This window comes from Herpailurus yagouaroundi, unplaced genomic scaffold, assembly GCF_014898765.1.
Source record: "Herpailurus yagouaroundi ecotype Mexico unplaced genomic scaffold, PumYag 139, whole genome shotgun sequence".
In the NCBI taxonomy this organism is placed as follows: domain Eukaryota; kingdom Metazoa; phylum Chordata; class Mammalia; order Carnivora; family Felidae; genus Herpailurus; species Herpailurus yagouaroundi.
This window is the reverse complement of record NW_024412394.1, coordinates 76,121,385-76,136,836: the sequence shown is the minus strand read 5'-3', so window position 1 is coordinate 76,136,836 and position 15,452 is coordinate 76,121,385. Positions and strand designations below refer to the sequence as shown.

Genomic DNA, 15,452 nt, shown 5'->3' with positions numbered 1-15,452 from the left:
CCAAAAAACTTGAAAAAGAACAAAAATCGAGGCCAAACTCTGATTTCAAGGCTCATTATAAAGCTACAGTGATGCATGGGGCGCCTGGGTGGCGCAGTCGGTTAAGCGTCCGACTTCAGCCAGGTCACGATCTCACGGTCCGTGAGTTCGAGCCCCGCGTCAGGCTCTGGGCTGATGGCTCGGAGCCTGGAGCCTGTTTCCGATTCTGTGTCTCCCTCTCTCTCTGCCCCTCCCCCGTTCATGCTCTGTCTCTGTCTGTCCCAAAAATAAATAAAAACGTTGAAAAAAAATTAAAAAAAAATAAAGCTACAGTGATGCAGATAAAATAGCGTTATTGTAAAGTAGGCACATAGATCTGGCAACAGAAAAGTCTTAGACCCGCACAAACAAAATCAACTGATTTTTGACATAAGTGCAAAGGCTTTTCAGTAGAATAAGTATAGCTCTTTCAACAAATGGTGCTAGATATCTATATGCAAAATGTTACCTAGTATCCATACCTCGCATCATATACAAAAATTAACTCAAAAGGGCCATAGACCTAAGCTATAAAACCTTCATCCTAAATCTTCTAGAAGACAACACAGCAGAAAATCGTTGCAACCTTGTATTTGCCAGTTCTTAGACCAAAAGCACGACCCATACAGGCCATGTGAGTCCTCGCATAGCCCCCCTCTTCTCACTCCACCTGGGGCGGGAGGCTCGGCCTAGCCCCGCCCTGGAACTCATCGGGCCCCGCCTCGGCCCTCCTGGCCCCTCCCAGCCCGCCCAGCTCCACTGTCTCGCTTCCCGCGGCAGCAGGCGGGGTGCGCGCCCTCCCGCTTCTCCACCCGGAAGAGCCTCCTGAACGGCGAAGTCGAGGCGGCGCGCGGCTCGGCGTCCGTCTGGTGCGCGGGCCCGCCAAGCAGCCGGCGCGGCGCCTACTTCACCCAGGCGCCAGGAGGACCCGTCGGAGCCTGCGCGCCCCCGCGGCCGGCGACGCCTCGAGCGGCCGGCGCACGCGCCCCGCCCCGCCCCCAGCGGCCTCTTCGCGCCCCCCGCCGCCAGGCCCGAGCTCTCCGCGACCCTCAGCCTTGGGAGCAGCGCGTCCCCGGTGACTTCTAACACTGCATGTCCGCCAGTAAGTGACAACTGCTGCCTCGTTTCACCGTTACTATTTTTTTTTTCTCCCGCAGTTCGTCCCAAGTCTCTCCCACATCTGGTTAGGTCCCAAACTATTCAACTCCGGGATTTGTCGGGCGACCGAGGTGCCCGGTTGCCGAGCCAGGCAGTGTCAGAGACCTGCCGAGGTGTTGTAGGGCAAGGGCTGCGTCCAGAGACGGAAGTATGGAAAGCAGTCCTCTGAGTACGACCCGGCTCCGTGTTCGCCCAGCGCACACGGGGAGCGGGGCAGGCGGGCGGGGAGGAGGCGCCCACAAGACGCGGGCCGCGGGCGAGAGGGGCGGGTCTTAGGACGCGGCGCAGCGGGGACCGACGAGGGGGCGTGGCTCCGGGTGAGTGCGGCGGCTTCTCGGCGGGCGGGGATTCTCGGTGGTCTGGCTGCAAGCCGCCGCTGATTGGCCCTGCTGGCACTTGCCTGCGCTTCACTTGGTCCAGAGGATGAAGTAACACGTGGTTGTATTTTGCCCCGAGCTACTCAATAGGTGAAAGGAAAGGGAACTTGAAAATTGTAGAACAGTAAGAGTGGGCATGTTTATAGGGTTAGCAAACTGCTTAGAAACAGTTGAACAATTTTGCGCAGGTTTTGAAAGGGAATGCTGTTTTCAGAAAACATGCTATTTCAAAAAAAGACTAGGCGAAATTTAATCTGACTTTAATTTGAACCATGCATTCTGCAGCTACCCCCTCTCTGCCCTATGTGGAGCTGTCTTTTAAATTGCTAAACTGTGACTCCAAATTTAGTATGTATTTATAGAATCTTAAAGATTGTCTTGTAGCAACTCTTGGGAGTACAGTTTCTCTGTTTTTTTTTGTTTGTTTTGTTAAAATTTTTTTAATGTTTATTTATTTTTGAGAGAGAGACAGAGCATGAACAGGGGAGGGTCAGAGAGAGAGAGAGACACAGAATCTGAAACAGGCTCCGGGCTCCGAGCTGTCAGCACAGAGCCCGATGCGTGGCTTGAACCCACAGACCGTGAGATCATGACCTGGGCCGAAGTCGGACGCTCAACCAACTGAGCCATCCAGGTGCCCCTCTCTGTTTCAAGCAAAGGCCACGTCCTGGAAATACTGTATGATGAGTTACTTTTCAAGTGCTTTTTTCTGCTTTATACTTGGCTGAATTTAATATTACCTAATAAAAACAAGTTATTTATCGATGTATTGGCCATAATTTCCTCTCACTCATTCTCCTGGGTATACACATGCCTATCTGTCAGTCTCAGACAGGCATTTGTAGTTGTTAGAATTCTTGGCCTGTGACATATTACCCCCCCCCATCTTAACTCCTTTCACACCTTCTAGAATAGTAGGTTCCCAGAAAAAGCAAAATAATGCTAATAAATAGCATTGTAACACATAGTTAGGATGCTAAAATGTGAACTTCATAAGTTGTCTTTTATCATCTTTCTGTTTGTTGAACCGAGTACAATATATGTTGGTTAAATAAGTCAAAGTACATTTGTCCTCCAGTACTGTTTCCAAACCAAATAAGATTTTCTTAGATGATCAGTTTCAACAGTTTATCTTAACTGCCCATTGCCACGTCTGGGATTGTCACCCCGTTGAAATTTAATACTTCTCTTCTTTGTGCTCCTATTGATATTGTATTTTTACCACTATCAGAGCACTGTTTCATTTGATCTGTCCCTTAGTTCCCTGAGGGCATTGAGGATCTTTTATTGTGCTTTTTATTTCCCAGCATGGTACTGTGAACATGATAGATATCTGCCTGTATACATGAACTTGGAATGGGGGTAGGCCCTTTTAATCTGTAGGTACGAATTTTCAAAAAAATACATTGCCAGGGGAATGTGATAGGTGAAGTAATGTAATATAGCGTATTTATTTTCATTCCTAGTTATTCATCATTTAAAGATCAATTTTCCTTTCCTCAGTTTAATTATGTACTTTCTTTATACTCTTGATAGCTGTTTTTGCTGAGGCCAGTACGTTTCCTAGGTTAGAGAAAATAGGAAACAAATTAACCTCAAAATGTAAATTTCTTTTTTTCTTTTTAAATTTTTTAACGTTTATTTATTTTTGAGACAGAGCATGAACAGGGGAGGGGCAGAGAGAGAGGGAGACACAGAATCTGAAACAGGCCCCAGGCTCTGAGCTGTCAGCACAGAGCCCGACACGGGGCTCGAACTCACGGACTGTGTGATCATGCCCTGAGCCGAAGTCGGACGCTTAACCGACCGAGCCACCCAGGTGCCCCCAAAATGTAAATTTCTAAAGCGAATCTGTTAACTATTCAAGTCAGAACTAGCAATCCACGGGGGCACCTGGGTGGCTCAGTTTGTTAAGTGTCTGACTTCAGCTCAGGTCCGATCTCGCACTTTGTGAGTTGGAGCCTCGAATTGGGCTCTGTGCTGACTGCTCAGAGCCTGGAGCCTGCTTTGGATTGTGTCTTCCCCACCCCTCCCTCATTCTTTCTCTCTCAAAAATAAATAAACATTAGAAAAATTTTAAAAACCCTGGTTATCCATGTATGTTCCATTTATGTAGCTGAATACACATGAATATGATGTGTGTGTGTGATAAGAGAGAAGGATACATTATTTATATGAATAAACCTAGAACCAGGGCACATGCAAAAAACTCTACCAGAAGTAACATTAGCCAGAAGACTGCTATTTAAGATATACTTGAGAGCAAATGTATATACAAATTGTGGTTAAAGAAAAGGGAAGGCCTTTTACCATAGAGTTAATAAGAGATAGTTTGGGGAAAAGATACAGGAAAGGCATTGGACCATTTTGGATTTCAGTAATCAGTACCAACATAATTCTTTGGTTAGCTTCACTTTCTCAAAAAATACATTTACTAAGTGACTATAACAAGTAATTCCAATCTAATTAAGATTTTAATTTTTTTTTTAATTTTTGTTTTTAACCTTTATTTATTTTTGAGACAGAGACAGAGCATGAATGGGGGAGGGTCAGAGAGAGGGAGACACAGAATCTGAAACAGGCTCCAGGCTCTGAGCTGTCAGCACAGAGCCTGACGCAGGGCTCGAACTCACGGACTGCGAGATCACGACCTGAGCCGAAGTCGGACGCTCAACCGACTGAGCCACCCAGGCTCCCCTTAAGATTTTAATTTGAATAATATTTTGAGTTTATAGTGTGACCCAAAGTCAGGATGATTTACAACCAATCGTTTTTGTTTAACTTGTGTTTAAGTCTGCAATACCAAAGGTATAATACGGTCCTTTCTTTTTCTTTAGTCACCTAGATTCAAGATGAATAGTGATCAAGTTACACTGGTTGGTCAAGTGTTTGAATCCTATGTTTCGGAATACCATAAGAATGATATTCTTCTAATCTTGAAGGAAAGAGATGAAGATGCTCATTACCCAGTTGTGGTTAATGCCATGACCCTTTTTGAGACCAACATGGAAATTGGGGAGTATTTCAACACATTCCCCAATGAAGTACTAACAATTTTTGATAGTGCTCTGCGAAGATCAGCCTTGACAATTCTCCAGTCCCTTTCTCAGCCTGAGGGTGCCTCTATGAAGCAGAATCTTCATGCCAGGATATCAGGTGAATCACTTAAGGATTTTACTGCCATGTTATTCTCTAGGAACATTTTGAGAAATCCCAACACCTACTGAATTCAGAGCACTAAAAATTGAATGATATAAGAACATCAGTTGATCTTTATACTTAAAAATATATCTATTGTGTAGTTGATGGTCAGTTTCAGAGCAGAATATTGATTTTTATACTGGATATTAGAAGGCTGGGGTACTAGCCATTCCAATCAAGGGGAAAGAGAATGTGTGGAGACAACAGTATGGTAGTGTGCACATATATACATGTGGATATGTGTGTATAAAATTATAATTCAAAGCAGCCTTATGAGCTTATGTGACTAACAAAAGAACTGATAATAAAAAGAATTAGAAAAGTAGCAGATTCTATCTAGTGATCTTCAAAACTATTTTAGGAAATTTATTATTTTTATATATCAAGTTTAGCACTATACTGGCCACCCATTAGGCACTCAACTTTTGTTGAATGAATGACAGATTAAGTATCTTAATTTTTAAGAATCAGCCCCTGGTGGCAAAGCTGTATCTTTGAATAACTGTAGTCTGTGATTAAGCTGGAGAACACACGTACCATTTGTTTAAAAATAAGTACTTTATAGTATATTTCAGAAAGGTGGGGATTTATAATCAACAAAAATGCTTGCTGTGACTGGAAAGAGATGAGTCAGTATGGTAGAAATCTTTGGAGAAAATAAGACTTCCCCCAAGGAGCATGCATTTGATTTAATTGAAAAAAATAGTATTTTATGTAGAATAAAATTATGAATATTATACATCTTTATGCATCAGCACACTAGACAATCTCTTGGTAGGTTCAAGAACAAATGTTTCCTTATAATAATGTTGCGAAAAGATTGTTAGAAGAGGCTTTAATGTTACTGAAATATATTTAAGAAGGGTTTTAGGCTGTCCTTACATTCAGATGTTTTTCCATGCTCAGTTTAAATACCAAAATTTTGTCTGCCTAGGTGGGTGACCCTATTGGTTTCTGATAAATTAGCCTGTTGTTTTTTTTTTTTTCTAGTTCTCTGAAAAAGTAAATTGCAAATTATGTTACTACCATGGTAGCATTCCTTCTACAAATGTATCATGTGTAGGCATTTGCTAGTCTCTTGGGAAACCATACTACTATGGTATAGCCCCTCATCTATAGGAGTTCAAGGCTGTAGAGGAGGTAGCTGTATAGTCAAATATTCACCAGATGGTGTCTGTATGCTCAAAGATACATGCCTAAGTACATATTAAACATAATTGTAAAGGAGTTTAATGGCAGCTATTATGTTATGTGATGCATGCCTCATTTAAGGTGTGTGCAAGATATATTAGTCCATAGAACAGGGAGCGAATTCTCAGAGATTCACTGGAGATTTCAAGAGGAGAAGGTAAGGCAGGGATAGAGGTGTCCCAAGCAGAATGAACCAGGGATGGAAATAGAGTGGTTTTAAGTATATTGCAGCTTCATCTTGGACTCCAGGCAAGGCATTTGATTATGAAAACATAGGTTGCCTCTGTGGTTCAGACTCCTTAGGAACCTAAGACCTTTTCCAGTTTGTTTTTCCAGGATATGCATTGCTCTTTATCTTCTGGGATTTTTATTAGCCTACAGTTTACTTGCTATTTCCAGTGGTTTTGATGAAAGGTCTTGTAATACAAAGATAGCATCAAAGTAAATGAGAAGAGGGGCGCCTGGGTGGCGTAGTCGGTTAAGCATCCGACTTCAGCCAGGTCACGATCTCGCGGTCCGTGAGTTCGAGCCCCGCGTCGGGCTCTGGGCTGATGGCTCAGAGCCTGGAGCCTGTTTCCGATTCTGTGTCTCCCTCTCTCTCTGCCCCTCCCCCGTTCATGCTCTGTCTCTCTCTGTCCCAAAAATAAATAAATGTTAAAAAAAAAAAAATTAAAAAAAAAAGTAAATGAGAAGGAAAAAATAGCATTCATGTGTTATTTAAAGTAGTGGTTCCCAAACATTTATGGCAATCTGAATCAACTCTAGGGCTTGTTAAAGCACTGATTGCTAGGCCCCACCCACAGAGTTTCTAATTGAGGAGGTCTGGCCTGGGGCCCAAGAATTTACATTTCTAATGGATCCCAGGTGATGCTGATGCTACTGTTTGGGGAACTGCAAGCTGAAAACCGGGGACCTGAAGTAATTGATATGGACTTCTCTCTTGCACAGAGAGGGACCTATTGCTGTCTATTTCCAAAATTTCTTTTTGTTCTTTCTCACTGAATTCGTCAGAGAATGGTAAAGGTTTTTGTGTTACTTAGTAACACATACAGATACATATGTTATACCTAACATGTATAGTTACTTGGTAACATATATAGTAAGACAGGAAGATGAAAATAAATTGTCATTTCTGCCCAAACACCATCTCTTAGCACCTTTTTAGCACTAAGATTTTGCTTGTGTATGGTCAGTTTGGCTTAACATCATATTGCCTTTATAAGTTTATTTATAATTGTAATGAAAAGAATCTGAAGATGAAATATACTCACCTTTATTATCTTCTTAAAATAATAGTTACTTTACTATACAAAATAACCACTTAATCTGCCATATTTTGAACAAATTTGCTCAGAATTTCTAAAAAAAAGCAAACAGGCACCATATACATGATTCAGTAAATGTAAACTGCTCTTTTGTTTCCAATGTAAGAACATTAAAGATTACGTATTGCCCGGTATTGTAAAAGTATAGAAGATAATTGAAAGCTAATTTTCTTAGAAAATTTAGTTGTAATCTTTACATAGTTTTTTCTTCAGAGATGTTGTAATTGTGTTAGACATAGCTGTAGGAAATTCACTAATCCTGGCTACACTTGTAGAGGAATACAGAAAAGGTTGGGTTGGCATATGCGGGATGCTTAGAAGTGAGCCCTGCTTCCCTCCAATATTCCCTGTGTAGTATCTCTCCAGTACATCTCCTTATGCTGACTGAAATAAAACCAGTTTGTGTAGACTTATCATGAGGCCTGGGTTATCATTTACAAGGAATGGAAGGTGTCTCTGGATTCTTCCTTTTTACTCTTCCTGACGGAAGATTTCTCTAGACATGAAAGGCATTGTTTATATAATGGTGCATTCATTTGACCATTTTGCTTACATATTCCATTTGTGTGAGTGTGCATGTGTTAGCCTGGACTTAGGGAAATTTTCTTGTGGAAGGGAAAACGTGAATGCAGTCTTCATGGCTGAGTGAACTGGGGAGAGTTTGCCAGACCAAGTAAAGTGCCTAAGGAAAGGTACAGAGGTAAGAAGCCCTTGTATGCACCACAAAATTCAAGCATTTTGTTCTGGACTGGGAGATTTGAGGCCATATATGGTAAAGGTGAGGCAAGAGAGAGAGAGGGAAAGCCCATTCCCCCTTCTCTTCTATTCACTAATTTTCTCCTTATTGAAAAGTGCTTATTTAAAGCACTGGGTTGGGCACAGGGGTGTGAAAAGGATCTCAAGAAGTGACTGTCCCCTCCACATATAGAATGGTTAAGAAACAACGCAGAGCAATAGGAGATTAAGACCCTAAATGAGTGGTACAGTCAGTGATTATGAATGTCACTGTCATGTTGTTACAGCATTTGGAAGAGATCGTCTTGAATGTGATGTAGGACCAGGGGCCTGAGTAGGACATGCTAGAGGTTAGGGCATTACTGTTAAATTGGAGGAGGGGAGGGAAATTTAGTGACTGTTGCCACAGTGTAAGTTCCTTCTGTTCTTAGAGGGAATCGTATGCAAGTCAGTAGAATTATGGGATGGAGGATTTAAGTCACTTCTTCAGGGTTAAATGTTGAGAAAGATATGGACGCTCTCCAGCAGGTGCAGGTATGTGTATATACATAACATTTTGCCTGAATTTCAAGAAGTTTAGAGCTTTCCTGAAGTCCAGCCATGTCCCCTAATCCGGAACCTTGATTTATGTGAGGTCAGTTAGGATGTTGTAAGTGACCAAGGTAGGGAGGTGGGTAAACCATGTGCTATGAAGTCAGTCACCCGGTCAGGCCAAACCCCCCCGGGGAGCATGGAATCTGTGGGAGTGTGGTAGGGGGTGAGAGGGATGACCGTGAATCCTTTTTGGCAGTTATATCTGAATTTTCTCTCTTGGGTTTTGCTCATTTTGTAGAAGGAAAAATACTTGTCTTTCAACTCTGTGTCCCCCTTCATTCTCCATGCACTCTTCCTTTTCACAAGTAAATGTTCTGACAGAATACATTCCTTCTTCCGTTCATCCTTTTACTTTCTTTACTTTTACTTCCACCACACAGGAGCCACCCTCACCAGCCTTGCTAGTGACAGTCTCATGGTCAAACTGAGAGTCACTTTTCAGTATTTCTCTTCCTTTATTTCCCTGCTGGGTTTGATACAGTTGACTCCTCCCACCTTACGAAATTCCAGCCTTGGCCCCACTTGGCAGCACCCTCTTGCCCTTTCCTTTCTCTCTGGCTGTGGCTTCTCTCCTTCCTCTTTGGAGCCTCTTCCTTTACCTGAACTGTACGTGCTAGGTTCAGATGTGGCCGTATTCTCCTGGATCCTGCACTCTCATAGGGTGGCCCCTGTTTCTGGACCTGAGCTTCAGCTGCCACCTACGTAGAAACAAATACCACCTCTACATTTTTTCTCAATTTTAGCCAAAATCTGTCTCTCAAGCTCTGTATCCAGATATCACCATGCTTATCAGAGGTTTCACACTAGATATTTTCTTGCTAATTCAGTGTATCAAAAAGTGTACTTAGGATTTTTCTCTACTCTGTGTCCCACTCCAAGTGAAAATGGTATTTCCTTATTTATTCTTTCAGTAGATATTTACTGTTTGATTACTGTGTGCCTTGCAGAATTCCCTGTTAAGGGAACCAGAGAACTGGGAGTCACTCTACATTTCACCTTCTTCCTGATCCCTTATCTCTACATATCTCAAAGTCAACATAGTATCCTTAATATCTCTCCTATCTACCCCCTCCTTCCTAGTCTTGCCATTCATCTTTCTTTCAAGTATATTTTGAACATTTACTGTTTAGAAAGCATGGTGAATAAAATCTACCTCTGTCCTGTTCCTGTGGAATTTATATTCAAGTGTGGAAGCATAATAATTATTTTATTTAAATTGCAATAAGTGGAATGAAAGAGAGGAACAGTGTGTTAAAGCTCATAAAAAAGAAAATTCAACCAGAGGTGGGTTAAGGAAAGATTTTATTTAGAAAAGGATATTTAAGCTGATCTTTTAAAGAGGAAAAATGAAAATATCACGTATAAGAACTAACATTTGAATAGTGTTTGCTCGGGGCACCTGAGTAACTCAGTGGATTAAGCATCCAACTTTGGCTCAGGTCATGATCTCACAGTTTGTGGGTTTGAGCCCCCTGTAGGGCTCTGTGCTGACAGCTCAGAGCCTACAGCCTGCTTCGGATTCTGTGTCTCCCTCTCTCTATGCCCCTCCCCTGCTCACACTCTGTCTCTCAAAAATAAATAATAAATAGTGTTTGCTATATGCAAGGTACTGTCCTAAGAAACGTCACATATATGAATTACGTTAGTCTTATGACCCTGTGAGGTAGGTTTTGTTGTTATTGCCATTTTACAGAAGGGAAATCTGAAAGGTTATATAATTTGGGCCAAGATCACACAGCTAGTAGGTAATAGAGCTGTGACTTAAACCCACGTAGTCTGATTCCAGAATCTGTTTTCTCAACTTCTATATTGCTTCTTAGTGTGGACTCTCTTGAGGATCAGAGTTGGGAGGAGAGTGTTGAGGCAAAGGGGACACTATATGTGAATGTTTGAGTGCTTAGAGGGCTTGGTATGAGAGGAAAGCCTTGTAGTCCAGTCCAGACTTGGTTCCTTATTCTTAGATCTGTGGAAAGCCATGGAGATTTGGACTTAGGCATTCTTTATTTCTTTCCTGGATTACTGTAGAAGCAATGGAGGGTATGCCGTTTTATTCTTCTATTCTAAGGTGCTATTTACAGTAAGATACTGTCAAATTAAAGATTGCTTTCTAGGAGAAAACTATAATAAAATTACAGTTACTTTTGTTTTCAGACCAAAATTTGTTTGTAAGCCAGAAATAGCAAATATCTATCTAAATAACTATGTAAGACTTCATCAGCTACATGTGACGTTAGCATATGAAATATCCAAAGAGTCTGATAAATTATACTGGGCAGTCTATAGTTTTCCTCGGTATTCTGCAGTTATGAAAGAAATGAGAGTGATACAACACTTCCCATAACTAGTTCTTGTGATCTTAGTTTTCCTTCTGTATCTCTCCTAGAGTTTTAATATATTGATATTAAATATATTGATAGTTTTAATATATTGATAATATAATTTATACTGAGCAGTTTGCATCTGAAGCAGAACTAGAATGAGTAGAAATAGTATGCAAAATGATATCTTTTAGGGGCCATGGAAGAGAGAATGGATAGTAAAAAAATCTAAGGAGTTATTAAAATGAGTTTTCTTAATCCATTTTTTCTATTCTTTTTACCTTGCTCATAATTGTTGGTAGATTTTGTTTACACTTCATGAAGGAAATTGGATTAATAATCCTATTTCCCACTTGAATAATACTATTTTCCTGTCCTCTGTATACTTACATTAGAGAACACTAGTGACTTTTTGAAAACACAGAAATAACATTATTTCAAAAAATATATTTAACCATATGACCCAGCAATTCCACTCCTAGGTATATGCCCAAGAAAATTGAAAACAGATAAACAGAAACTTGCACATTAATGTTTGTAGCAGTATTATAATAGCCCGAAAGTGTAAACAACCCAAATGTTTATCATTTGATGAATGGATAAACAAAATGTGGTATATTGAATATTTAGCCATAAAAGGTAATGAAGTACAGATACATGTTACAACATAAATGAGTCTTGGAAATACTATGCTTAAGTGAAAGAAGTGACACACAAAAGGCCACTTATTTATGATTCCATTTATATGGAATATCCAGAGTAGATTTACCATAGAGACAGCAGCTTAGTGGTTGACAGAGGCTAGGGGTAAGGAAATGGGGAGTGATTGCTAATGGGTACAGGCTTTCTTTTTGAAGTGATAAAAATATTCTAGAATTAGATAGTGGTGATGGTTGTACAACTTTGTGAATATGCTAATAACCAGTGAATTATACACTTTAAAAGAGTAAATGTGAGTTTTATTCTTATCTTTATCTCAGTTTTGAAAAAAGTATTCATGTGGGGAGCAAAACAAAAGTAACTGAGAATCTGTAAAGCAGTGTTAAGGGTTGCCATAATATACATTCATTCCAGTTAAGGCCAAATAAGAAGGGAAATCTCCACGTAGTCATTTCTTTCTTAACATTAGGGTATAAACTAAAAAAGGACATGGTACTTCCAAAACATAAACAATGTAGACATGAGAACAAGACCTGTTTTAAATGAGAAGCTTTGGTTGTTGGTATGGCTTTTACCTGGTTGTAACTAGAAATATCCGTATGTTCTTGGTAGCTCGACATTTAGCTATACACAGCTGAATTAACAGATGCCTGAAATCAACAATGAGAAATAGCATGCATATTTTTTTTAATGGATAAAATACCTACTTTGATCCAGCTCCAACTTCTCTGTCTATTCCTGCCCATAGAATAGCACACTTGTCAGCTCTGGGGTCAGCCTTGGACAGAAAAAGGAGTTATAGTGGCAAATGTTGGCAGTACCTGCCTTGTTTATACAATATACAGTATACATAGAGTCTCAGCCAGCAGCAGAGAAAATTTAAGTCTATAGAGTTGTAACCTGTAACATCAGATTAATGTAATCTGGTGCCTTAAGCGTACATACAGTTCATATAACTCATTGCCTTTTTTGTTGTTGTTAATTTCATACTTCCCAAACTACCGCATTATTATCATCAATTGGCTTTCAGAGTAGATCTGTCAACAGGAAGAAAGTGTGCTGACCATAGAAACCTAAAGTATAATCATAGCTATTACGGTTATTTCTCATGACTTGACAAATCCTATAGATCCATCTTCAGTGTGCACATTTTCCAGATTTCAGAGCTGCTGAATTCTGAAGACCATTGGGCATGAACCAGTGGACCATTGGGCATGAACCAGTGTAACAAATGCTACCTTGGTAAACCTGTTAGAAGGCAGCCTTTGACCATCACAGCTAGCATCTCTCTACTCCAGTGATGTATGGCAGCCAAACATAGAATGGGCCTTTCTGCCTAAGAATTTTCCTTGGCATTTTGAATCTTTTAAGCTGCCTGTTGATTAATGGTGAAAAACACAAGTTTTTTAAAGGATAAACCGATGCTGTAGGTAAACCTTGAGGTAATTTAAGGCTTGGAAACAGATTTGTGTATTAATAAATTCTGAACCTAACTAAAAAAGGCAGTACCCTTCTAACACTGTAGGACTCTGGTCATTATGCTGCCTTCCCCTTATCACTCAGCTTTGTGGTTTACTCGGTCATCTATTGATTTTATGTGTCACAGGTGGTAGTATATTCTTTACTGAATGAGGTTATAATTACATAATGTATTTAGATTCTACTGAGATAGCCCTCTTATGAGAATCAATCCTTTTTTTAAAATCCTGGTTATTATGTCATCTGGATATGTACTTTTAAAAAGAGTCCACTGATCATTGTTATTTAAAATGATCTTTTTCTGTTTTCTTAATTGAATTGATCTGATTTTTTTCTGAAGTAAAACTCAAAATTTTTTTTTCTGAAGTTACACCTTCTACTCCAGGAAATATGAGAGGAATATATTCCATAGAGTCAAATCCCAAGACATAAGTTGATGTGGTTTTTTTGTTGTTTTTCTCCATCAGGGTTGCCCGTTTGTCCTGAGCTGGTGAGGGAGCACATCCCTAAAACCAAGGATGTGGGACACTTTTTATCTGTCACTGGGACAGTGATTCGAACAAGTGTGGTGAAGATCCTGGAGTTTGAGCGGGATTACATGTGTAACAAATGCAAGCATGTATTTGTGGTCAAGGCTGACTTTGAGCTGTACTATACCTTCTGCCGGCCGTCCTCCTGTCCCAGCTCGGAAAGCTGTGATTCTTCAAAATTCACTTGCCTCTCAGGCTTATCTTCATCTCCAACCAGGTGTAGAGATTATCAGGAAATCAAAATTCAAGAGCAGGTAAATGATCAAAGAAATGAGAGAAGTCACAACTTTGAAGAAGGTTTTTTTTTTTTCAGCAGTGGTCAAATTACCAAGAGTGGGGAACACATGAAGGATTACAAATGGGATTTGTGTCATCACACAGTATGGTTGCACATGTACCAGGATATAGTCTTTAGAGACCATGCAGTAATCATCTCTGTATAGAGAGCATTGGCATATGGCACCCAAACATAAGAATGGGCCTTTCTGCCTAAGAATTTTCTTTGGTATTTTGTAGCTTTTAAGCTGCCTGTTGATTAATGGTGAAAACATAAGTTTTTTAAAGGGTAAAACGATGTTGTAGGTAAACCTTGAGGTAATTCAAGGCTTGGAAACAGATTTGTGTGTTAATAAATTCTGAACCTAACTAACAAAGGCAGTAGCCTTCTAACACTGTAGGACTCTGGTCATTATGCTGCCTTCCCTTTATCACTCAGCTTTGTGGTTTACTCGGTCATCTTTGATTTTATGTGTCGCAGGTGGTAGTATATTTAACATAATTAATAATTATGTTAAAATTAAGGGAATATTTAAGAAGTTCAAACTAGTTGTATTTAAGGGATAGGAGAAAAATTAAATGGTTTTAAGTGGTTGTTAAACATTGGAGTATTCAGGATTTGAGGTTTAGGCCCAATTTTATTTGCTGTGTCAAATGAGGTATATATACATAGACACTCTTTTTTTTTTTTTTTTTCAACGTTTATTTATTTTTGGGACAGAGAGAGACAGAGCATGAACGGGGGAGGGGCAGAGAGAGAGGGAGACACAGAATCGGAAACAGGCTCCAGGCTCTGAGCCATCAGGCCAGAGCCCAACGCGGGGCTCGAACTCGCGGACTGCGAGATCGTGACCTGGCTGAAGTCGGACGCTTAACTGACTGCGCCACCCAGGCGCCCCTCATAGACACTCTTTAATATGGGACAGTGTGCCAGGTTTTCCTTGCTGCTGAAACACAAAGGTATATTCAGTGTCAAGGATTCAAACTCCTGCCTTTCTATATACCATTCTTAACATGTGACCTCTATTAGGGTTCTCTATAATCTAAGATGGTAGTTACAACTCTTTCACCACTGTATACTAGTCAGACAGCAGGAAAAGGGAGGGACGGGCAACAGCACCAGCCAAGTCTCCATTCAAGTAGACCTCTTTGAAGTCTAAGGCATGTCTACTCATTTCGTTGGCCAGAGCTTAGCCATATGACCATATTCCATGTGCAGGGGAGCCTAGGAAATAGTCTTTTTACTGGGTACATGTCCATGTGAAATAAAACCAGGGTTCTGTCACTAAGGAATGATCAAAGGAACAGAGTGATTTGCCCAGGTCTTAGGACTAAAGGTCAGGAAAGAACTGCATGTCTTTTGTAGGTAAATAACTTTGGTATTATGTTTAATAGGTGGAGCATGTATTTATTTTGAGCATTCACAAGGTAGATTATATTTGGAGATATTTTCCATATTGGTGTTTTTATTTTACTCTAGTGAGTTTATAAACAGATAGTAGGTACAATTTTCAAGAAAACTTTATAAATCCCCATCACAATTAAATTGTATGATAATACCAGGGAAATAGAAACAGTAATTCAAGAACT

General features: G+C 40.3%; 1 protein-coding gene across 6 annotated transcripts in view; it reads left to right on the top strand.

Moving 5' to 3' along the window:
* Positions 1 to 854: 854 nt before the first annotated feature.
* MCM9 (minichromosome maintenance 9 homologous recombination repair factor) overlaps positions 855 to 15,452 on the top strand; it is a 117,672-nt gene continuing 103,074 nt past the window's right edge. For 4 of the 6 annotated variants that reach the window (XM_040474492.1, XM_040474496.1, XM_040474497.1 and 1 more), the window contains exons 1-3: positions 1,031 to 1,120; positions 4,391 to 4,709; positions 13,524 to 13,840. In XM_040474492.1, the coding sequence (XP_040330426.1) occupies positions 4,406 to 4,709; positions 13,524 to 13,840 (621 nt within the window). In that variant the 5' untranslated portion in view covers positions 1,031 to 1,120; positions 4,391 to 4,405. Of the gene's footprint in view, positions 1,121 to 4,390; positions 4,710 to 13,523; positions 13,841 to 15,452 lie in introns of those variants that run through there. The other 2 variants (XM_040474493.1, XM_040474494.1) reach the window with 2 other exon arrangements.